General features: G+C 47.9%; 1 protein-coding gene across 1 annotated transcript; it reads left to right on the forward strand.

Annotated features, from left to right (window-relative positions):
* The first annotated feature begins 18,908 nt into the window (after nucleotides 1–18,908).
* FOXE1 (forkhead box E1) lies at nucleotides 18,909–20,112 on the forward strand. Its single transcript, XM_032860867.1, has one exon. The coding sequence runs from the start codon at nucleotides 18,909–18,911 to the stop codon at nucleotides 20,019–20,021; it is 1,113 nt and encodes a 370-aa protein (XP_032716758.1). The 3' UTR covers nucleotides 20,022–20,112.
* Nucleotides 20,113–25,828: the final 5,716 nt, after the last annotated feature.

A 25,828-nucleotide genomic window follows, 5' to 3' on the forward strand; every position in this document is an offset into this window, starting at 1 on the left:
AACTAGAAAATATGAACATAAGGCTATGACAATAACTAACCATTTACAGAATACTTCACCCAACAATAGCACAATACATATTCTTCTGAGGCTCATATGGAACAATTACCAAGACAGACCACATTCTGAGCCATAAAACATCTTAACAAATTTAAAAGAATAGAAAGGATTCAATGTATACTCTTAGACCACAATAGAATTAAACTAAAAATCAATAATAAGAAGTCCCAGGTACTGCAATAAGAAAAAGAATATACAGATAAGGAAGGGGGGGAGGGAGGGAGGAAGGAAGGAAGGAAGGAAGGAAGAGAGAGAGAGAGGGAGGAAGAAAGAAAGAAAGGAAGCTATCTTAATTCACAGATGACATAAATGCCTATGTAGGAAATCCCAAAGAATTGACAAAATAATAATAATAATAATAATAATGGGAAGTTATAGCAAGCTTGCAGAATACAAGGTTAATATACAAAAGTCAACTTCTGTCCCATATAACAATAAGGGACAATTGGAATTTGAAATTAAAGTACAGCATCATTTACATTGGCACCAAAAAAAGAAAGAAATATTTACATATAAATCTAAAGAAATTTATACAAAGCCTATATAAGGAAAATTATAAAACTCTAATAAAATAAATCAAAGAAAAACTAAATAAACAGAGATAGTCTATATTCACGGTTAAGAAGACAACATTTTTAAGATATCTGTTTTGCCCAACTTGATCTATAGATTCAACACAATCACAATCAAAATCCCAAAAAATGTATTTTGTGGATATGAACCAACTGATTTTAAAGTTTATGTGGAGAGGCAAATGCCCCAAATTGCCAGTATAATGCTAGTGGATAACAAAGTCAGAGGACTGACACTATTCAAGTTTAAAACTCACTGTAAAACTACAATAATCAAGGGGCCCCCCGGGGTAGCTCAGTCGGTTGAACATGTCTTCAGCTCAGGTCATGATCTCAGGGTCGGGATTGAGCCCCGCATTGGGCTTCCTGCTCAGAGGGACGTCTGCTTCTCCTTTGCTCTCAGCCCCTACCCCCTACCCCACTCATGCACTCTCTCTCCTTCAAATAAATAAAATCTTTAAAAAAAAAAAAGTACAGTAATCAAGACAATGGTATTGGCAAAAAACAAAACAAAACAAAAATCAAATACATCAATGGAGTAGAATAAACAGTCCAGAGACAGATCCACACAAATAGTCAAATGATCTTTGACAAAGGAGCAAAGGCAATTCAATGGAGAAAGACTAGTCTTTTCAACAAATGATGCTGGGACAACTGGACATTTACACGTTAAAAAAGAAAAAATCTAGACAAAGACCTTACATCCCTCACAAAATATGGATAATACTCAAAATGGATCATATGCCAAAATGTAAAATTCAAAATAATAAAATTCCTAGAGGATAACACAGGAGAAAATATAGATGTATCTTCAGTTTGGCAATGACTTTTTTATATAGAACATCAAAGGCGGGGCGCCTGGGTGGCTCAGTGGGTTAAAGCCTCTGCCTTCAGCTCAGGTCATGATCCCGGGGTCCTGGGATCGAGCCCCGCATCGGGCTCTCTGCTCCGCGGGGAGCCTGCTTCCTCCTCTCTCTCTCTGCCTTCCTCTCTGCCTACTTGTGATCTCTGTCAAATAAATAAATAAAATCTTTTTAAAAATAAAATAAAAATAAAATAAAATAAATTATTAGAGTTTTAAGCGAGTTTAACCAGTTGCTGTTAAAAATCAAAGGTAAAAAAAAATAGTTGTATTTGTAACCATCAGCAACAAACAAGTAGAAAGGACAATTTAAGGAGAGTTAACATTTCTTAAGTCAAAGGAAAACAAATACTGGATAATCTCTCACTTATATGTGGAATCTAAAAAGTCAAACTCCTAGAAACAGAGAGTGGATTGGTCGTTGCCAGGGGCTAGAGGCTGGAGGAAATATTGGTCAAAGGATACAAACTTTTCACTCATCAGAGCAATAAGTTCTGGGGATCTAATGTACAGCATGGTAATTACAATAGGATATTGTATTTCTGAAAATTATTGAGAGAGTAGATCTTAATGTTCTCACCAACACAACAAAAAATGTAATTATGTACAGTGAAGAATGTAAGTAACTCAGCCACGGTAAACATTTTGCAATATACACAACATATTTGTATCAAACCATCACATTGCACACCTGAGACTTACACAATGTTATATGTCAGTTATATCACAATAAGGCTGGGGAAAAAGGAAAAAGAATAGCTAACATTTCCAATTTTATCCCCAAAAACCCCAAAACAAATATTAGAAATAATTTTAAGATATGGAAGACTTTTATGGAGAAAAATAGAAAATGTTACTGATAGACATTAAGGAAAACCTAATTTAAAGTGATGAATAAAACGTTCATGAATTGGAAGGTTAAATAAATAAACTTTAAGCCCTAGCCGCCAATGAATGGGAAATACGGAAGACAGAGAAACAAGATAAAATGCACCATAAAAATATAGTCCATAATGTGGGAAACTCTATGAGACCAACAATCCAGTTTCGTTGACAAATAAATTCCTAGGAAAAAAATTAAAGATGGTTTGGGAATTTATATAATAAGTGAGACTTAAGACCAATCAAAACAATTCTAAGGTTGATGAGCGCAATAAGAAAAATTTTAATCCCAAACAAAATGTAAAAATTAAACAAATACCTTTATGAGGCATTTGGATATCTGAACCATCACCAGCCATCAAGCTTCCTTTGATGATATTAAGGGATTACTGTTAATTTCTTTTATTTTGGCACAGCAATGTTATTGGGGTTTTGTTTTCTTTTAGAGATATGTACTGAAATACTTGCAGATAAATTTATATGATGTCTGGGGTTTGTCTCAAAATTATAGGATTGTAGAATAAGATGGGGCTATGGATGGGGCAGAAGTGAATAGGAGTGACCACTTGTTGGAGCCAGACAATGAGTACCCGGACAATTCTTAACCTTCATCATGCATCAGAATCACCTGGGAGAACTTTTTAAAAATTTGTTTTTGTTTTTATCTACAATCAAAATTTCATACTTTCAAGTTAAATGAAATAAATTTATCAAATATACATAAAATTTCCCTAATTCATTTATAGATTTGATAAAATTCTAATCAAAATCCCAAGAGGAGACTGATGAAATAAATGTAACATATATGTTAATACAATACTAGGCAGCCTTTAAGATAATGCTTCTAGAAATTATTTCAGTACATAGGAAGTTGTTTTTTTGTTTTTAGTACATAGGAAGTTGTTTATACATACTGTTAGAAGGCAGATTATACACCATTACATGTGGTAAATAGCTATTTATGTAAAAACAACAACAACAACAAAAAGAGACCAACAGAGGACCAGAACTGAAATAAGAAGTTTCTGCAGAAGGATAAGTATCATCAGAGAAGTTAATTTAGGTGAATAATTCTTAACCTTCATCATGCATCAGAATCACCTGGGAGAACTTTTAAAAAATATACAGATGCCTAGCTAGGTCCCACACCAAACATTTTTATTTCAGCTGGCCTGGGATGGGACCCAAGCAACAGATTTTAAAACCCCTAGGTGATTCTGAGGTACAATACTGAGAGCCAATGATCTAGGTTTACAAAGAGAGACACAGATAGATGCATGGAGAGTAGGAAGATAGATGACATAGATAGAATGGATAGATGGCTGGATAGATAGACACATACATAGTTCATAGACAGATTATTTTTCATAGATTTTTGAGAGAATGACGATAGGTCAGATAGACAATAGATCTGAAGGTCTGAAGGAAGGGAAAAAGGAAGAGCGGAAAGGCAGCAAGAAGAAAGGAGGTAATTTGCTATACACAGCCAAATCAGACATGAGCCATAAGGATGCCTGTGTGGCTCAGTCATCAGGTGTCCGCCTTTAGGTCAGGTCATGATCTCAGGGTCCTGGGATTCAGCCCTGCATCAGGCTCCCTGCTCAGCGGGAAGCCTGCTTCTCCCCCTACCACTCCCCCTGCTTGTGTTCCCTCTCTCACTCTCTGTCAAATAAATAAATAAAGTCTTTAAAAAAAAAAAAAAGAAAGAAAAGAAATGAGCCATAACTCAGTCCCTAATTGAACAAAGAAGAGAAGGAAACAAAAGTGAATATGGAAAAATAAAATAAAAAGTGAATGCATGTAGTTAACGTAATAAAATTTACGACTTCTCTCTTTTTTATTACTTGTGTTTAGAGACCGTACCCCCTATTCCCTTCACAAGGATACCTGTGCTGTCTCACAAGTGAAAGAGCAGGGAAGGACTGCTCAATGGGTAAACAGTTTCCTTCTGGGGTGATGAAAAAGTTCCAAAGCTAGAGAATGGCAATGGTTGCAGGCACTGCCGATGTACCGGATGTCGCTACCAGTAGCTTTTATGTTATGTGTATTTTACCATCACAAAAAAGTACATTAAAGAAAACTTGATTAAAGATGTTACCAGGCAACTGGGATGAGTTCATTATTGCCTCCAGTACTAAGTTTGTTCCAGGGCTCCTAGCAGTTAAGGCAGAAGAAGAAATCTGGCAGGTTATCGGGTTCTCTATGCGTTTTCCAGGTTCTTTCTAGATCAGGGTCTCCCTCTCGTTTTGCCTACTCCCTGTATCACAGGCACAGCCAGTGCCAGAGCAAACGTGGGAGTCCTTTGGAAGGTTTGACTCAGCTAGGAAAGGAAGACTGGCAGCGGCTGGGAGAGGCAAGTCAGAGCTCAGCCCCTTCCCCGCTGGGGCAGTTGGCCTCTGCTTAGAGCTTGTCATCAAACTGCATGGGGAGAAAAGAATCTCCTGCTACGCATGGCCTCTGCTGGTGGGTCTGAATGGCTATTTGTTCAGCCTCAGCGGGACAAAATCAGCCTTGACAGCAATGGTTATGTCAGGGGACCTGGCCTACCTGTCTGCAGACAGACAAAGCGGAGGATTTGACAGGCAAAACAGAGGCAGGCTCTTCCCTCCCAGGCAGCCAAGGGGCTATTCAAAGCCGAGACCTGGAAGATTTTCATAAGGTGCTGACATACGCAGCCGGAATGCAGCAGGCACAAGGCAAAACTGACACGCTGTGCAGTCAGGCATGGCACTGGCTCTGGGCATCCAAACTGGGCCTAAGGGAGCTTCGAGGAGTCCCCACCCATGAGAGAGAGACAGAGAGAGCCCAAGAGAGTACTTCGGGGGAGAGAGCCCCAATTTGCAGGTCTGAGCCTTCAGCAAACCTCACCTTTGCCACTGCCCTTATAGTTCAACTGAGAAACATCTTTAAGGCCTCTCCCCTGGAAGCACAGGGCTCAGGAGCAGAGAGCCAGGAGATTGGTCCCTCGGTTACTGATAAGCCGCCCACAGGAAGGGCTGTAGGGCAGCAAAGAAACACGTATGAGGTGCCCGCTGCATGCCAGGCCCTAGCTAAGAGCCCCAGTCCAAGGCACTGATTTCACCTTCCCAGGAGCCCTGGGAGGTAAGTACCCTGTTCTCTCTCTTTTGCATGTGAGAAAAAGTCCTCAAAATAGTAACTGGCCCAAACTCACAGAGCTGGGAAATGGCAGAGCTGGAATTTGAACACAGGTCTCTTCAGCACCCAAACCCATGTTCTCTCTACCTAAATTGCACCAGTTCACAAGATCCACAAGGCGCTGGAATCACACACTGTTCTCAAAGGGGCACGGGTACTTTCCAGCTCGAGACCCTGGTTGTATCCCTTCCTCAACATCCGCGTCTGCGATGTTGGGGCCTCAACATCCGCGTCTGCGATGCGAGTGGCTGGAGATGAAGATGCTTGGTTGTTGACTGGTGTTAGGTCAGCATCACTGAACTTCCGCACCACACTTTTCCCGACTGTTCTCAAAAACGACCCCAGCCCCCTCCCCAAAAGGTTGCCAGACCTATAGAGGTAACACTTTATCTGGTCCCCTCTCAGGATGCTGAAAGGGCATTCTCTGCCCAGTGTCATATGCAACCAGACAGCAGAATTGCACCCAACTTGTCTATCCCCAAAATAGCACAGAGCCCGCCATTTAGTAGGGACACAATAATGCTGTTGAATGAATGAAAACGTGAATGAGTGGTTTGCCACGAGACACGTTATATGTTGTGATGAAAAGAGCTGAGCATCAGACCCGGTTCTAGCTTCACCACTAACTGACCTTATGGTCTTGGCCCACTCACTGGCCCTCTCTGGACTTCAGTGACCCCATTTATAAAATAAAGGGGATGAATTCGGTAGTCTCTAGCAGTCCATGTTAGCTCTAATTTTGCAGAGTTAAGGGAGAAGAAAGAGCACACTTTCTGCAGCCCACCCTTCTCTCCCCATAAAAAGCTGAAGCTATATAATGATCACATCTGAGAATAGTCAGGGAACATTCAGGTCTATAACCCCTGATTCAATCAGAAGCAGACAAGCAGCATTCTCAGATCTCAGATCTCAGATCCTCCCGCCTATGGAACAGAGACCCGTTCATGTGTGCACAGTCTTTATAGTTTGCAAAGCACTTCTCCTCCTTCCTGTCATTTAAACCTCAACACAGCCCTATGAGGGAGACAGGACAGATGTCACCATCCCATTAACTGACTACAAAACTGAGGTCAGTGCCCTAGAAAGCATATGGAAAAAAGCAGAAGAGCTGCTATGTGAACCCAGAACTGACTTCTGACTCCTTTCATTTACACAGCTCACTTGTATGCAGGTAGTGAAGAAGAGATGAGCTCATTCAACCATAACCAGCTTTGGTCACAAGTTTACCACCTGGGTGGAAAACTGCCCAGTATTTAAAAGTCAAATTTGGGGCAGATGGGTACTGTGCACCTTGGGAAGTCAGCTGTACAGGGATGCAGGAGTCGAAGCCGGTGCCCAGGCATGGTATGCCATCTCCGTGCAGCAACTGGAAGGATGACCTCCACTCAATCTCTGAATACTTAGGTATCGAAATACTGAGATGCTCTACAGGTAAACAGCAACTGTCCAAACTCCCACCCCCACCCATATCCATGCTCCCAGCTGTCCAGGTTGTCTCAACACCTCGTCTGGGATTCCTTGGGATTCCCAAGGTGCTATGACTACAGGGTTAAAGCCTGAAACCCTGGAGGGGAGGGATGCTGTAATGCAGTCCTTCATTCTGATTTGCCTCTGTTCCAGTGCCTACATTCTGGTTAATCAATACCCCTGACTTGTTGGTTTGGGTTTTTTTCAACAGCTTTATTGACATATAATAGATACACAAAACACAGCACATATTTAATGCACACATTTTGGTGAGTTTGGTTATATGGATACACTGGTGATACCATCATCCCAAAGTAACATACATATCCATCTCCTCCAAAAGAATTACTATACTCCTGTGTGTGTGTTAAGAACATGTAACACGATGTCCACAATAGCCAAACTATGGAAAGAACCCAGATGTCCATCAACAGATGATGGATAAAGAAGATGTGGAGTATATATACAATGGAATATTATGCAGCCATCAAAAACCACAAAATCTTGCTATTTGCAACAATGTGGTTGGAACTGGAGGGTAGTATGCTAAGCGAAATAAGTCAATCAGAGAAAGATAATTATCATATGATCTCACCAATATGAGGAATTTGAGAGACAAGACAGAGGCTCATAGGGGAAGGCAGGGAAAATTGGGACAGGATGAGGCCAGAGGGGAAGACAAACCATCGGAGACTCTTAATCTCAGGAAACAAACTGGGGGTTACTGGAGTGGAGGGGGGTGGGAGGGATGGGGTAGATGGTTGATGGACAATGGGGAAGGTATGTGCTATGGTGAGCACTGTGAATTGTATAAGACTGATAAATCACAGACCTGTACCCCTGATGCAAATAATACATTATATGTTAATAAAAAAAAATAAATGTTTTCAGTCCTTGAGGAAAAAAAATAATAAAATGGCACTAAGTTCAAGAAAAAAAAAAGAACATGTAACATGTGGGTGCCTGGGTGGCTCAGTCGTTAAGCATCTGCCTTTGGCTCAGGTCATGATCCCAGAGTCCTGGGACTAAGCCCCACATCAGGCTCCCTGCTCAATGGGAAACCTGCTCTCCCTCTCCCTCTGCTGTTCCCCATTTATGTGCTTACATGTGCACTCTCTTTCTTTCTGTCAAATAAATAAATTAAATTTCTTTTAAAAAAAAAGAACATTTAACATGAGATCTACCCTTTTAACACATTTTTAGTTCACAACACTGTATTGTTAAGTGTCCCACAGCAGGTTTCTGTAATTTACTCACCTTGTGTAACTGTAACTTTATACTCATTGAAAAACACTGTGGTTGTTAAATATGTTTAGTATTACTCCCTCTGGTTACACAAGGGATAGAGAATCTCTTAGTGCTTCTCAATCATTTTGAGAGTGAGGATCCTTTTCTTAACAAGTACAAATTCCACAGTTCTTAAAACATACACACATACATGAATGGTAGATACACTTTTTTGTAAACGTTGAGGAATTTCATGTCCAAAAATATGGCCAAAACTTCAGTAACTTCTGTAAGTGGATCTGCATTTTATGTGTGACATAGTTTTAATGCAAGACCTATGAATAACTTCATCAATAGAAAATGCCTAGTGCTTTTAGAGACTGGAACAGACTTTGTACTCTTCTCTTCTATGGGGTTCTAATGCGGCCAACCAGATCCTCCCCCTCAATGAGACAGCTGAAAAACTAAGGCTGGAGAGAAGACTGGACCTTCCCAAACCCACTTACTGCTTGGAGCTAAAACTTGAAGTGGCATCACATCCAAGATTTATTGTATCTGTGGGTGTTAGACCAGGGTGGATGCTGACAGGGCAGAGGACATCTTGGGCTGGGCGACGGGTGACTTCCATTATGGGGCAAAAATCATTCATGGAGGTAACCAGAGCAAAGACCTACAGTCTTCTTACTAAGTGAGGTCAACCTCACGGAGGCCACTCGAGTCTATTAGGCTTGGGGAAGGTGGGAGGTTTTGCAACATGGCTCAAGCTCCACCAACACTTGGGCTACCACAACTAGAGATCTGAGTGATGAGAGGAGCTGCACTACTTACTGGCCATTAGAACTTTCTCAGAGAAATCCCGTTGGCTCTGGAGGCAAAGGACACCAAGAGGCAGAGTTGGAAGTATCTTAACACAGAAATATACTAGGGTACTGTGATATAAGAGCACAGGCTCTGGCAAGAAAGAGGGAGCTCAAATCCATCTCAGGTAGATGGTCTTGGCCAAGTTTTACTTCACTTCTCAGATATCAATTTCTCAATCTGTAAAATGGGACTGTTCTGAGGAATGATTAAATGAACTAACATATAGCTCCTATTCAAACCCCTATTACAGGTACCTTCTTCAACAAATGTTCCATTTCCCAGACTCATCAGGAACAAACTCCTCCAACCTATGGAACTACAGCCTGACAACAGGTTTAAGAACAACTACTTTGAGCTGAACAATAATTCTTTTAAGTCCATTAATTCATTTTTCTTCTGTCCACTTTTCCAGCCCTTTTTTTTTACTTCTTCTCTCCAATTTTCCTCTAACACCCAGCTAAGCCGCACCCAGATTCCTGACCCAGAGAAACTGTGATATAATAAATGTTTGGTGTTTTAAGCCACTGATTTGGGGGGTAATTTGTTACATGACAATGAATACTATATTATTAATCCTGAGAAAAATGCAAATTAAAGCTACAATGAGATACTAGTACACAGTACACTCACTAAAAAGGGTACTTTTTTTTTAAGATTTTATTTTTAAGTAATCTCTACATCTACCATGGGGCTCGAACTCACAACCCTGAGATCAAGAGTTTCATGCTCCACTGACTGAGCCAGACAGGCACCCCTAAAAAGGGTAAAATATTGAAAAACTGAACATATCAAATATTGGTGAGGAGGTAGAGCAACTGGAATTCTCATATACCGCTAGGAGAAATGAGTGAAATTACAACCACTTTGTGAAAAATTCCGGCAATTTCCTAAAAATCTAAACATATATCTACCATCTGACCCAGACATTCCTCTCTTAGATATTTACCCAAGAGAAATAAATACATAGGTCTACACAAAGACTTCCACACAACCATTCATAGCAGTTTTGTCTGTAATAGCAAAAAATGGAAACAGTCCAAATGTCCATCAACAAGTGAATAGAGAAACAATTGTGTGTATCCATATAATAGAATACTACTTAGCAAAAAAAAAAAAAATTAAAAAGGGAATTGACTATTGATATCACAACATGGACGAGAATCAAAATACCTATGCTGAGAGAAAGCCGCCAGACAATAAGAATACAGTTGCTATTCCATTTAGATAAAATTCTATTAAATGCAAAATATAGTGCCCTAAGTAGATCAGCAATTGCCTACGAAGAGGCAGGGTGGAGCAGATAAACCAAGTGGTCCAAGGAAACTTTCAGGGATAATGGATATGTTAATTATCTTGATTTGTAGTAAGTTGCAGAATGCCTTGGAGATAATTTGGTAGCACTATATTAAGAGCCATAAAAACATTCCTGGCCCCATAAATCTCACTCTTAGGAATTTGTTTTAAGGATATGTCAAAAGAAATAAAAAGCTCTTTGTACAAACACATTCATGGTATCATCTAAATCAAAGATCTTGAGAATTACCTAATTGCCAAGCGAGCATGATAGGGTTAAGTCAACACTAGAGCATTTCACTCACAATTGTAGATGAAAAATGGAAAGTAAGGGGTAACATGCAGTTATGTTTACAAAATAATGCAAATGCATTGTGGGCGAAGACTTGTAGTACAGAATTGTAGTACACTATGATTATACCTATGCAAACAGACATACAAGTGTAAGAACACAAAGAAGAAGAAAAACCAGAACATAGGAAAACCTAGTAGGTGATTGAGAGGTAATTGGCATGTGACTGGCTTTTTCTTCCTGTTTTGTCTCCTGTAATGTTACAATGTTTTCATAACACTTTTTAAAAATATCTCCTTTGTTGGTTTTGGCTCAGTCTCCCAACCTGGTGATTATTCTGAGTCTCGCATCTATCAACTTCCAGCATCAGCACCTTGGTGGGGGGTCAGCCACAAGCTCAATCAGCTTGCCTTCTAGGTCTTCTAAATCGTGGACAAAATGCTGAACAGAACTAGTGTGTGATGTGAAGGACACATTCTTTTCTTCTCGGTGAAAGTCTTCCATTGCTGTTAGTCCTTTTAGGTTATTACCATAAATGACAGAAACTCAGTTCCCAAGGGGGGAGGACTAGGAGGTGGTCAGCAAAGTGAACCTGGAAAAGGAGGCAGAGCTACTTACCTGAGCTTGGGTCACCTTATTCATTGGGTAAAGCCAATGCCGATCATCCCTGGCCAGAAAACTGGCCCCCGCAGCAATGATCACAGGCCGCTCCACAAACTACAAACAGGAAGTACTTGGCATCTATGAGAAAGTTAGAACGTTGGAAAAGGAAATAATAGAAGCCTGCGAGAGGTTTCACTACTGTTATTCCACGGACCCAGAGCCAAGTTCCAGCAGTCCGTCTGGCCACCCCATCTGGGGCTAGTCTGGCCTGGCCAGAGGTCAGGAAAGACAGAAAGCCACATACACCAGCAGGAGGTGGGATCCTCTAAAAGGACCCCAGCACCAGCCTCTCATCTCTTTCCTACTCCTGGAGTATGTCCAAACACACCTCAGGAGGGCAAGCCCAGATCTAACCAGCCCTGCAGCCCTTAGACTCCCACCCTATGGGTGGAGCACGTGGACAGCTTCAGGACTAAAGACTGTGCCTCTGAATATACCCAGCCCAATGCTGAAGCCTTCCCCAGTCCTCCTGCCAAAAGGTTGGGCCAGATCTGCCTGGGCAGAAACCAAGTCTGCATGCAAACCCAAGGCCCTAAGTTTCACCTTCTCTCATGTCCTGCTTAGCACCTGGCGGAGGCGGGGGGCCTCTTCCTGCAGCCACACTTATCCAGTGCTTTCAGATCCAGTGCTCTGCCTGCTCTCCTGGATATACCCCAAAGCCCAGTTGGGGACAGGCCTGAGATGTGCCTGTCAAAGACAGGTAGAGGGTCACACAGCTAGGAAGAGGCAGAGATAGGAATGGCCCCTGGCCTGGGTAAATCTAACTAAATGGCTCTCATAGCAGGGCCACATTGTGCCTTGTGCCAGACCCTGTGCTGGTGACCTGGGTGCCCAGTTGCATGAAGTCCAGGTTCCTGCCACTAAGGAGCTCCCAGAGAAGTACAGAGACAGTCACATAACCAAATCATTACACCACAGAACATGTGACAAGTGCCAAAATCCAAACATGCTGGGGCAGGTTCAACGAGGGAGTGTTTCACTTACTCGGGCAGATAAGGGAGGACTTCCCAGAAGAGGAGACATTTGAGCTGAGGTGGGGAGAAGGGGCTGCTTCCCCAGGCTGAGGGCGTGAACTTACACAAAGGAACTAGAGAAGATGTGGTGGGAGTACGCTGAAGCTGGGGGCAGTGAGACCCAGGAAGGGAAGAGGGGTGGGAAGGGGCTTCATTGTGCAGGGAAGGCCCTGACCTGCATTTGATCTTGCCTTGGATGAAGGGGAGCCACTGAGGGTCTTGAGCAGCCAAGTGGCCTGGTTGATGCAGAGACAGAGTGTCCTGCTGAGGACTGCCTGGAGCTTTAGACTTGTCCAGATGGCTGGCACCTGGTAACCATGTGTCCCCTTTCCTCAGGCTAGGGTCAGCAGAGGGGAGGGAGCAGGGGGCTCTGAGAGGACTGGACTCCCACCAGCTGCAGCACCCTCCTGACCGGACATCCCTCCATTCCTTCTTGCCATTGTCACACCATCCTTTGCAGGGGAAGACATGAGGGGGCAGCCTGGCACTGGCTGAAGTGTGCAGGCCCCCTCACTTCCCACCAGTGGCTCTCCTTGGCGACTCTGAAGAGACACTCCCAGAAAGGGAGGACAGGTACATGCCTACTCACACGCAGAGGCAGAAAGATAGAAGGGGAGACCAGAGAGGCACACACACTCCCAGGCCTGGAGATATACAAGAGGCCCCAAAATGCCCTAAGGAAAGAGGCCAGAAGAGAGCTGGGACACCTGCACTTGCCCCCAGGGTACAAGTATCTTCCAGCTCCCCCAGACCACTGCCGCCCTTGCCCCTGGGCTCTGAGCAGCCAGTGGTGTTGGGTTAGTGAGGGGACGTGTCTGGGGAACCCGGCCAAGCTCTAATCACCCCTAGCCCCACACTCAGCCGGCCGCCAGGGACCTGGAGACATCCTGATGTGCTCCCACACCGGGCTGCAGGAGACATCAAGGATCCCAGTCTCTGCTCTGGGCCTACCTTCGCCTGGAGAGGGGGGGACAGGTCACAGTCCCTTCCTGTGTGCGCCAGGGGGTTAAACTAGAATACAGGCTGGGGCATTTCCCCTTTGCGGGGAAAGCGGAGTAACCATCAGCCCTTTTGAGATTGTCTTGCAAACCAGGAACTCTACCTCGACATAAATATCCATGATTTTCTGTGCCAACTATGGGCTTCTCCGAAAAATCTAAGAAATGCGGATGGCGGACGATCCACAGAGGTCTGCGCCTGAGCCAGAATCTAAGCGACGTGCGCCTACCCGCCACACTGAGAAAACCCAGTTTCTGGCTCTCGTTGCCACCTCTGAACCGGGACACGGCTTTTACAGGAGAAGCCACCATCACCACCAAGCTCCCGTCAGTCCGGTGGCCCGCTGGGTCTGAGTTTACCAGGATCGCGCTTTGCACTCCTCAGTCCCTAGTTGGGAAAGCTCGCTGAGCTGAGCACCCGAGAACAGGTGGCGGAGCTAACCTGGGCTGTGTGAGGTCCAGACCCAAGCTCAGGCTCGGCTTTGTCCCAGACCCGCAGTGCGCGCAGGGCAAAGTCCGAGCCCTTGGCGGAAAAGGGGGGGTTCCCTTTTCGCCGCCCTTTACAGCTCCTGGATGCCCGAGGCAGCTCCGGAGCCCTCCCCCCCACCCCGGGGGACTTGCAGGAAGGATTGGGAGAAGACTGCGGAGCAGGGATTGGGAGCAGAGAAAGACGAGAGGCGAGGAAGAGGTGCTTCCGCGCCAGGAGCCGGGAAGCTGGTGGAGTGCTAGCCCGGGGGACTGGGGGCGCGGGGGGTGGGTAGGAAGCAGAAGTCACCTCTCTCAGCCCTAGTTCCTTAAATCTGTCTCGGAGAGTGACCCTAATTCTGCGTTCAGAGCGTTTAAGTGAACCAATGGCAAGAGGGCTCAAAGCTGTGTGGCCCCCACCGAGCTCTGGGGGTCCCTGTGTCGTGCTACTCGAGGAAAAAGGCCACACCCGAGGGGCCTCAAAATCTAAAAACTCTGGGCTAAGCTGCAGAAAACATTTTACTTTCAACCGCTACTTTGAGGTGTGTTTCTTATCTCCCCCCATGAGTGAGAATGACTTCACTTTCCCCCAGGAGCTTTTCGTTCCCCATGGTCCAAGTTTTTCCCTGAAAGCAATTTAAAGGTGGAGAAAACAATCACGGCGCAGTGATGCGTCCTGCTCCATTCTTTTGACTCTCTGGAAGAGGGGGGACAGGTAGGGGATCCCCCACTTTACAGATGGGGAAACTGAGGCCTAAAAGAGAAGCAGATGGCTCAAGGTCTCTGGGCCAACATTGAGCTAGCTGTAGTCAGAACTCTCACTCAGCAGCACTGCAGCTATCCATGGCTGGGCTGGGCTCACTGTGACACGGGACCCCCTTTGCGGCAGTGTTCTGTCTGATGCTCTCTGAAGACATACAGCCTGCTGATCCTGATTGTCCCAGAGTAAACCAAACAGAGCTCACTGTGTTCCCTGCTGTCCCAAGATTCCTGGATCTGATTTGCAAGCATTGGGGCCTGGAGTTTCCACTGTCACGTGGTGAGGAGAGTGACCCAGGCCAGGCCAACAAGCACAACTGAGGCTCTGTGAGCTCCAGGAAAGGCTGAGAGGCTGCAAGCCCAGAAGGTAAGGACCCCAAGACCTGAGTTTCCCCTTCAGCCCAGAACCTCCCCTGCAAGACTTTAAGCAAGTCCCTTTGGCAATCTGGGCCTAGTTTCCTTCCAACTTGTATTTCCAAGATTTCCTTAGGGAGAAGAGCTAGTTACCTTTGCATCTGCATGAAGGGCATCTGGTTCAAGGGCTATGAAGGAATTTCCCATAACTCCACGGATCCTCTCCTTTGTATTTACAAAACTTCTAAGGGCACTTCAAAGCTGAGGGCACTTCTAAATTCAGGAAAGTAATTCCTGGAGAAGAGCCGCATGGTTTTCTACAGATCACCAGCATTCTTCCCTCCCCCTAAAAACTGAACATAAAATGGGTTTTTCCAAAGGTGTATGCTGGGGATACTCTGAGGGCTGGAAGCAGGTGCAAAGGAGACGGAAGTCACCCAGCACCCGCCCACGTCTACACTAACCCATTCCTTCTAAACTAGGAGAATAACCTCCAAGGGGCTGGAACCCACTCTGTGGCTCAAATGGTTCTCAGTGGCATGTGCTACCCTCCACAAATGTTAAGGAACACTGTACCAGAGAAGAGGGAGGACTTGACCAGACAAAAGCAAAGAAACGCCCTGGCATCTTGAGGGATCTGTTTGCAGAGTTTTGATCCAAACGGTTAACTGTCCCAGTTCATTCATCAAATCATTTACTTCGAATTTTGCATCATGGATTTACAGACTCTTCAAAGTACAGAATTTTGAAATGTCTTACGAGAATAAAACATCTATGGAATAGAATCTTTAGGATCCTTCTTTGTTCATGAAAATCTTGACCTTAGGAAGTAATAATCTCAGGATGCTAACGCTTGATCTGATGCACAGGTGTAGCTCTGTAGCAGCAAAGTCTGAGAAAAAGGAATCGGAATTCTAGAAGAATGGGTTCACGGACACAAAACATTGAGGATCAAGAAATTCCGAGACATGAGGCTTCTAGTCATAATCATTGGAGCTTAAAAGTAAAGAATCATAAAGACCAATCATTAAAGCATACAGTCATGACTATTATAGGAATTATCAGAATTAGAGTCTTCAAGTTACAGAATAGTGGAGCCAGTACTGACATCTTGTAATTCTAATGGATCCAGTACTAACATTCTGGAATTAAGGAAGAAGAGAGAAGTGCATTTATGCAACCCAAATCTTCTAATCAGATATTTCTAGAAAGGAATTCAAATTAAGTAATATATATCTCAGAGCTGTGAAAATATCTAAGAACTAAGGAAGCCACAGTTCCCGGTAGTGACATCATATTTTCAGACATAAAATCTTAGTTCCAAGCATCTCAAAATACAAGGAATTCGCTTTTACATTTTGAGCAGAAGCTTAAAGTCATAGGAATATAATTACAGGTAAAGAATTTAGACTTCTGGTCATGGACACTTAAGAGTTACAGAATCGTATTATTTGATTTATGAAAACTTGTTGGGATAGTGATCCAAACTTAAAAATTTGGAAATCTGAATCTTGGAATTTTGGAAATACACGGAGCCACAAAATCGAGCGCTGAAAGATTGCTATGACGTAATCTGGCTAAAATAAATTTTTTTAAACTTTTTTTTTTCCTTTTGCAAAAACGTAACAGGGTGAAATCTGGATTTTTGCTTTTTCGTTACTTTGGAAGAAGGAAACAGAGTTTTGCTGAACCAGTGAAAAAGCCCCTCTCGAGTCATTCAAGCACCCATCCGCTGAGGAAGGTCTTCATGCAAACCATGCAACTGCTTCCAAACCCGGGTCGGCGGAGCGAGGATCTGAGTTCTCTGCCTCTTTCTACCGAAGGCAGTTGCCTCAATGCTCCGCCGGGCGGAACCTACAGCGGGCTCGCAGCCACCAAGGACGCGATTAAAATCCCTGAAGGCCCTGCCGTCGGCGCTCTTGAGACTCGCTCCGTCTCACCCTACACACGCAGCCCTGCAGAAAGCTGCACCCGGGCTAGAACCTCTGGGATGGGCGCCAAGACCCGGATTCCTAAAGGCAGAAAGGACTCCGAGGTCCGCATCTGCCCTCCCGCCCCCAATTCACGGAGCAGAAAATTGAGGCCCTGCTTCAGAGAAAGGACCCGCCCAAGGTCTACCCGCGCAAGACCACCAAGCGAACGCAGGCTAGCAGGGCGGCCGCCGCAGGGCGTCTCGGGTGAGGCCGGAGGTCCCACCTTGGGGGATGGCCGGAAACGAACTCAGAAACCGGACACCCGGGAAACAAATGGATCCCCCCTTTGCCCGCCCCTTCCCCTGGAGACGCGCGCTCCTGGAGCACCCACACCTCAGGCCCCCTCCTCTCGCAGCCCTTGCGCCCCTCTGCGGGAAGGGGCTGCTCCGCTTCCCCCGGGGTTCTGGGAGCCACTTGGAGCCCTCCCTGGTCTGGGCGAACTGGAGGAGGAGGTTACCACGACAGCACAGAAGCCTAGCATTCATCCTCTACAAGCCGTGCGCCACTTTCCTCCGAATTGAGGGGGCCCAGGTCACCCAAAGGCAGGTGATGGGGAGGGAGCTTTCCCTAAAAATTGGCAACGGAAGGTCTCTCGAGGTGCAAACACTCCGTGCAGTCCAGGAACCTGGGACCCAAATAGAGAAAGTGGCTGCCTCGGGCACAGATCGCGCGGGCGAAGCGCCTCTTAACACAGCCGAAGGTGTGAGGCTCCGTTAAGCGGCAAAGGTGAGGCTGGGGCAAGTCACCTCCCCGATCGGGCCTAGGCAATCCTCGTCTGAAGGATGAGGGACAGGATGGGCAATGGGCAAGGCAGTTTTGGGGTTTGAAAATCACCCCTGAAATACCTTAAGCGCCAGCCGACTGGAAGGTCTTCTTCCTTCCCCATTCTCTGCTCCACAAGAACCAAGCACCCCCTCGGCCATTCCTCACCTCTCCCGACCAAAAAAAAAAAAAAAAAAGGTGAAGCGAGCCGGGAGCCGGTCCTTTTCACCTGCGGGTCCCAGCCTGCTGCAGAGGTTAGTGAAGTCCGGGAGCGCGGAATTCCCGCGCCAAGGTCTCCCGAGACAGTCCCTGGCCTCTCCAGGCCTCAGTCTCCCCGTCGGCGCGCAGGGGAGGCCAGCCCCGCTGAGCTCCGAGTGCCCTCCCCGCTCTGACGTTATGGGGCTCCCGCCGCGCCTCCACAGCTGCTCTCACCTGCAGAGGTGCACCCGGGCCCAGGGGGCGGGCAGTCGGGGGGCGGGCGGGCACCCGGCGCCGCCCCGACCTTCCTGGCGCCTTTAAGGAGGAGAAGCCGGCGGAGGGAGGAGCCGGTCCGGGTGTGTGCAGGGGAGCGCCTCGCCTGCAGTTTCGGCGGCCGGAGGCCAACGGTGAAGAGAGGAACAGTCGCCGGCCTACCCGCCTGGCCCGCACCAGTGCTCATCTTGCCTCCTTGCCCTCCGCAGCCTGGGCCACAGAGGCGCCGCCTAAGCAGCCCCCACCGGAGTGCCCCACGCCTGTCTCAACTGCCCTCGCTTCAGGCCTTCGGGCCCGGAGCCTCCTCTGGGCGCACGACTTCGAAGGTTAACCTCAGATCAGCGGGAAGCACAGAGCAGCTGCAGGCGCCCCAGCCCCAGGACCGCTTCCGGACCCCTTGACCGTCGGGCACCAGCGCGCAGAGGGCCCTTCAGCCCGCGACCGGGGCCTAGGTCCGGTCCCAACACCGCTGCCGGCGCCTGGCCTCGAGCTCCAGAACACGAGCAGAGCCGTCGGTGGGCGGGACACTCCTGAGCCTCAGTCTGCACCGAGCCAGCCCGGACACCGCGGACACCGCTGGCACCGAGCCTCCCGGTCACCCCTGCTGCGGAAGCGGTGCGCTGGGTGCCAGCCCACGAGGCCTCCCAGCGCTCTCCGCAGTGGGGCCCAGTGCCCGCTCCCTTGGCCCTGCAGCCCAGCCTCTCGGCTTCCCAAACCCGCCCCGCCCCTCGACAGCAGCGGGCGGCGGGGACACCCCGGGACGCGGGACGGCTGCGCCATGACGGCAGAGAGCCGGCCGCCGCCGCCGCAGACGGAGGCGCTGGCGGCCGTGAAGGAGGAGCGCGGTGAGGCTGGGACCGGGGTCCCGGCGGAGGCTGCGGGTCGCGGCGCGGGAGGGCGTCGGAGGAAGCGCCCCCTGCAGCGCGGAAAGCCGCCCTACAGCTACATCGCGCTCATTGCCATGGCTATCGCGCACGCGCCGGAGCGTCGCCTCACGCTGGGCGGCATCTACAAGTTCATCACCGAGCGTTTCCCCTTCTACCGCGACAACCCCAAAAAGTGGCAGAACAGCATCCGCCACAACCTGACGCTCAACGACTGCTTCCTCAAGATCCCGCGCGAGGCCGGCCGTCCAGGCAAGGGCAACTACTGGGCGCTCGACCCCAACGCCGAGGACATGTTCGAGAGCGGCAGCTTCCTGCGCCGCCGCAAGCGTTTCAAGCGCTCGGACCTCTCCACTTACCCAGCCTACATGCACGACGCGGCCGCCGCCGCCGCCGCAGCCGCCGCCGCCGCTGCCGCCGCCATATTCCCGGGCGCGGTGCCCGCTGCCCGCGCGCCTTACCCCGGCGCCGTCTACGCAAGCTATGCCCCGCCGTCGCTCGGCGCGCCGCCCCCAGTCTATTACCCCGCTGCGTCGCCAGGTCCGTGCCGCGTCTTCGGCCTGGTGCCTGAGCGGCCGCTTAGTCCTGAACTGGGCCCCGCGCCGTCGGGGCCCGCGGGCTCCTGCGCCTTTGCCTCCGCCAGCGCTTCCGCCGCCTCCACCGGCTACCAGCCTGCGGGCTGCGCTGGGGCCCGACCTGCCAATCCCTCCGCCTATGCGGCCGCCTACGCGGGCCCGGATGGCGCGTACCCGCAAGGGGCGGGCAGTGCCCTCTTCGCCGCGGCTGGCCGGTTGGCTGGGCCCGCCTCGCCCTCCGCGGGTGGCAGCGGTGGTGGCGTCGAAACCGCGGTGGACTTCTATGGGCGCACATCGCCCGGCCAGTTCGGAGCGCTGGCGCCCTGCTATAATCCTGGTGGGCAGCTCGGAGGGAGCAGTGGAGGCGCCTACCATGCTCGCCATGCGACTGCCTATTCCGGCGGTGTGGATCGATATGTGTCCGCCATGTGAGCCCAGCATACAGTCGGAAATTCCCAGATACCTCTGCTGTCCACACGAACTAAGTATCCCCAAGACCTGAGAACAGAACTGGAGAGAGGATTGAGCGCCGCGTAGAAGGAACCGGTGCACTACACACACACACACACACACACACCCGGTTCGCGTTTGAAATGGGAGGAGGTGGGGAGGGGCTGCGGTGGCCCACGGACTGGGACAAAGGACCCTCGATAAGGCGAAGTTCCAAAGGACATGCCTTTCTGACATTCTACTGGGGAGAGTCTTTGGCGATAATGGGGGCACAGCGCAATGCCTACGCCAGAGCCCAGGATCCACATTGTGGGGAATCACGTCTTCACTCTTCCCTATATTGCAAGAAACTCGGGTCTTTTTACACGGTTCTGCCTCTTGTGCCTTTGATTAAGTTACTGTAACTAAAAGGCTCCAGTAGCATCTTCCTTAAGGTGCGGAGGATGAATTTGCCAGAGAAGTAGCCTCCCTCTTTAAAACAAACAAACAAACACACACACACAACAGGGAAATCTCTGCTCCGTTTGACTGGGGGCTGGTTTTCCCTGCCTCTAAGAACTACAGACCTGACTCTCAGTCTGGACTGTTCGTGCCTCAGCTCTATAGTGTGACCTAATTCTCACCACCCAAACCCCCTGTCCCCCCATCTGTTTGACAGGAGGGCTGCAGGATTGGCCCCCCGTGTGATCTTTAAGGGCCCCATTGTCATCATAGATGCCACCTTGCATATTTGGCAGCATAGGGGGGGACCACCCAGGGCCTAGCCCTATTCCCAAGTACAGGAATAGAGGTCATGGCAACCGCCTAACCTAAAGTCTCTGGGTTGGTTCCAGGCAGCAAATATATTATAATTTCTTGAATCTTTTGAGCATGATGTGCTGATCATTTGGTAGTTGTTACTGCGAGGTCATAAATTCGGTTTTCTAATGAGGCAGGTAAAAATAAATTTTTCCATTGCCCACTCTTTCTTTTCATTAAGCAACCCCGGACCAAATTGGCAGACTAAAATTCAGAGAGACCACAGGAGTCAGGGGAGCCCTTTGGTGACAGCTCTCCGTTGGTCGAGCCAGCTCTTCCATCCCTGGCACCCTCTGCCGCATGAAAAGGAAAGAGAAAAAATAATTGGGGCTGTCAGTGAAGTAAGCTTTAGAAAGAAACTGGATCTTTCACTTTGTTTTGTATCCGTTCGTTTTAAGCGTCAAGCTGACCAAAATCATAGAAAATCCAACCACTTTCTCACCATTCTCTTGGGAGATCTTACAAGTTTTTATTCTGGAGTGAACATTTCCAATGTTAAACACTCCGGAGGCTCAGTGTGCAGCTTTCAGATAAACCTGAGGATTCAGATGAACTGTCTTAATAAAAATCTTTGACCGAGTTCTGGCAAGAGATACTCAGCCCCTTTCTGTGTAGTTAACTTGCTAGGGAAGAGGTGGGGATTGTGTGAGAAGACTGAAAACCACTTGTAATTTTTATTTTTAATTTTGGCAATTGCTCTATCTTGTTCACAAAGACATGTGAATGTGATGTGATTCCGTCCAGACGGGTATTTGTCTCAATCGGTACATTCCAATAGAAATGTAATGCAAACTACATGTGTAACTTAAAATTTTCTAGTAGCCATATTAATAAAATTTTTAAAACAGCTGAGATTAACTAATACATTGTATTTAACCCGGTATAGCCAAACTATCATTGGAACATACAATCAATATATAAATTGTGGAGATATTTTATCTTTTTTTTAAAAGATTTTATTTATTTATTTGACAGAGATCACAAGTAGGCAGAGAGGCAGGCAGAGAGAAGGGGAGGCAGGCTCCCTGCGGAGCAGAGAGCCCGATGTGGGGCTCGATCCCAGGACCCTGGGATCATGACCTGAGCTGAAGGCAGAGGCTTAACCCACTGAGCCACCCAGGCACCCCAATATTTTATCTTTTTTAAACTAAATCTTCCAAATCTGGAGTGCATTTACACTAGCAGCTCATCTAAATTTGGACTAGCCACAGGCCAGGTGCTCAGTAGCAGTACGTGGCTGATGGCTATTGTATTGGACACCACAGGTCTAGATGCTGGTCCTTCCTGACTTCAGTGGTGGTTAATGACCCTCTGGAGGCAGGAGGCAGCTGGAACACTGACCTTGCTGCAGTGGGTCCAGGTTCCAGATCCAGCCCTGAGACTTTGCAAAACTCTAGGTTTGGGGCCTCTCTCATCTCCCTGTGGACCCTTGCGGGAATGAAATTAGAAGGTTCTTCATGTGCAGCTCGACAATCTGGCTCTCCCAGCCCAGAAGTCAAGATGCTTTGCCTAGTAGGCAGTTACCAGGAAAACCGAGAGCCCTCCACCCAGGGGTTTTGTCCTTGGCTGGCAAGAGCCCAGATGTGGTATTCCGGCTGGGGAAGGGTGGTCTATATGCCCAGTTAGTGAGGGAGTTGACCCTTTGTTTTTTCAGTTACCAAGACCAGTGCTTTGGCCATTAACTGTCAGTCCCTTTTTCTCCACTGTCCAATTTGTGAATGGGAATTTGTGGCCACCTCAGAGAGTCCTCCTTAAGTTAAAGGAGATGAGAGTTTACGGAAAAGCTCTTTGTGAATTATAAAGTGCTGGGCACAGGAGGGAGGAGAGGCTTTAATTTTTAAAGCGCCGCCTTATCGAAGCCTCCTGCAGCGAGAAAGATGGGGCGGGAAAGTGAAGGCATCTTCCCCTCCCTTCTCCCTTTTGTCAACTAGGACGTCAAGTGTGGTTGTGTCCTAGAAGAGGGTCTGGCCGGGAGAGGGAGGACACCGGGAGCAGGGAACGGGGTGTGCGCAGTGGGAGCCAGCCGGGAGAGACGGGGAGACGCGGGAGGGTTGGACCGTCAGCGCTTCTCCGCCTCTCCGTGGGCCTCGGACACCCCAAGCTCGAGCGCCATCCGACCTGCCTGGAATAGAAGCTGCGCCGGCGAGGGAGCGCCGCTCTGGCTTCAACCACAGTCCGCGGGACTCGAGATCTTGAGAACATTTCACTGCGGGGTCTTGGACTATTCCAACTCTAGGAATCCCCAAACCGTGGAACAGAACCTCCCTGTTCCCCCATCTGGGGGCTCAGAAACGCGAGGTACGTTTCTCTTTTTCCTCTTCTTTTCATGAAACTAGAAAAATCATTTGCCCCTCTCTGGGCCCTGCACCCCCAGCGTCGTGTGCAGGCGCCCCCGGGCTGTGGGTAATTAGATGCGTTCTTCCCTAATTGCCCAAGGCTCGTCAGAATTCGCCCCAGAGCTGTAACATTTATTTTCTTTCAAATTAACTTTGCTTTGCAATTAAGTTTAGGAAACCAGCAACAAAAGCAGACTTGGCCTGAGGTCGTTTACTACGAAAACGGATTAGGGAGACTTCTCCCCCAATTTACAGGGAAAGATTCCTGCGGCCAGCGTTTGGGGGAAGTGTCCCGACAGCAGAGGCGGAGTGGGAGCAGGAAGCTGCTGGCGGCCTGTTGTGGATGGTAACCGGCTTTGGCCTTCTTCCCCATCTCCGTGATTCGTGTGCCCAGAGGAATAAGAGTATCGTCCTTGAAATAAATTAGGGATGGTTAAAGCCGACCTACACACCCATGACATGAAGCTGATGTATACAGTTAGTTTACCCAGCACGGTTCATAAACAAAATCTCATTTACTAAGAACTTTGTGAGAATGTTTTATTAAATTGTATTCTTATTACAAAAATTGGTACATCTTCATTGTAAAAGAAAAAAACAAAAACAAGTTAGAAAGAAAGAAATCAAAGGAACCCATACTTGGCCCAGAGAAAGCACAGCAAACACCTCAATGAATATCTTCTAGTTCTCCTTTTTGTTTTTCCTATGCAGGAGGCCTAAGTCTCAACTTTTGTCCTGAAAGGCTGTGAGATCTTGAACAATTTCCTTCCTACACTGAGTAGGCCTCATTCTTACCTGCTACAAAACTAGGGGGCAGGTCCCCTTTACTCTCACATTCTTTTTTTTTTTAACATTATTTATTTATTTGATAGACAGAGACCACAAGTAGGCAGAGAGGCAGGCAGAGAGAGGAAGGGAAGCAGGCTCCCGCTGAGCAAAGAACCAGATGCGGGGGCTCAATCCCAGGACCCCGGGACCATGACCCGAGCCAAAGGCAGAGGCCTTAACCCACTGAGCACCCAGGCGCCCCTACTCTCACATTCTTGATCTTCTCTGTTCTGGGTCACTTGAATCCTGGATGCAAAGGCCAGGACTCACTCCGGCTCCCGTTGTCTTACATAAGAGACTAAAGCCTTGCAACTTCAAGTGTTGGACATACACCAGCTGCAGTGACGTCCCCTGGGAGCTCACTGCAAATGCAGAAGATCAGGTCCTACCCCAGATCTTTAGGCCAGAACCTGCATTTCAGCAAGACCCTCAGGTGATTCATATGCCCTAGGCAAAGAGGCAGAAATTTAGAGAAATAAAAAAAAATGCATTATGTTGTCAAGATCAGAGATCCCAGAGTAACTTCCAGGAGCTTCCTGTTCCTGACCAAGAACCCCAACCAGTGATCCCAGCGCTACTTTGAGGCTCTGGCTGCACAGGGGAGCAAGCTGGGCTGCAAGGGAGGAAGGCCGGGTGGGGCACTTCATCTCCTCCCTGGCTTGTACTTCCTGAGTCTTGGAATTTAGCCTTAGTGCATCTCACCTCATGTCCCCAGCCTTAAGGCTGAACTGTGACCTGGCATTCAATGAGGTTATACCTGAAAGCATCTTGAAAGCTGGGGTGCCATTTAGAGCCAGGGCAGGAAGATCTTGGATTCTGGTCTCTATAACCTCCCTAAGCAGAAGCCATTTCCCAAGTATGGAATAAACTTGGTCTCTGTTCCCTCAGCTCTAGCCCCAAATTTGGGAGTAGTTAGGGATTCTGGAGAAAAATAATGCTCTCTTCTTGGGCCACAGTAGCCAGCAGGAAGGAACCCCCCATCTCTGAGTTTGTCCTGGCCAAGGGATCCTCCAGTACAGCCTTTAAGTGCCCCTTGGACAGCCTAAGATTCTGGACACTCTAATGAATTCTGTCCTGCCTCAAATACACACCTTTCAGGAGAATTTGGTTTCCATGCTCATTTTGTTCCTGAGTGGAGCTGACTCCTGGTAACTAAGAAAAAACGTCCCTGATGAAAAGCAGTTCAGACAGAGGGCATGTCTCATGAAGAATGGGGTTTGGGGTGCCTGGGTGGCTCAGTGGGTTGAGCCTCTGCCTTCGGCTTGGGTCATGATCTCAGGGCCCTGGGATCTAGCCTCAGCAGGGAGCCTGCTTCCCCCTCCCTCTCTGCCAGTCTTGTGATCTCTCTCTCTCTCTCTCTCTGTCAAATAAATAAATAAAACATTAAAAAAAAGAAGAAGAAGAATGGGGCTAGCTCCCAGGATCATATACCAACTCACTGGGAGAACCAGGACTCTCATCTCAGTGCTCACATGCATTCTCAATAAGAATACTGTGAGTGTGTGTAGAGTTTCTACAGACCTAAAGGAAGAGCAAATGACCTCTCCAAGATCTCAGAGCTATAAGTGTTCAAGCAGGACTAGAACCTATGCTCCCTGCCACAAGGGAGTGCGCGTTTGATGATCATCTTAATAAAAGGCAATGTGGAGATGGAAGTAATCAGATGGGAACGTGGTAAAGGTGGGAGCTGGGGGTTGGGGTGGACTGCGCCTTGGAAGACTTACCTGATAGGGCCTCCACTGGATGAACTGGTAAACTGGGATGGGATGGGTTAAGTAAATAGCTTAGAACTACCTAGAGGGAAAGCAGTGTAGCTGGTGCTTCTCA

Source organism: Lontra canadensis, unplaced genomic scaffold, assembly GCF_010015895.1.
Source record: "Lontra canadensis isolate GAN:19392208 unplaced genomic scaffold, GSC_riverotter_1.0 scaffold19, whole genome shotgun sequence".
NCBI classification, from domain to species: Eukaryota; Metazoa; Chordata; class Mammalia; order Carnivora; family Mustelidae; genus Lontra; species Lontra canadensis.

Coding starts and splice junctions, on each gene's coding strand:
- FOXE1 (XM_032860867.1), top strand. CDS start 18,909: ATGACGGCAGAGAGCCGGCCGCCGCCGCCGCAGACGGAGGCGCTGGCG.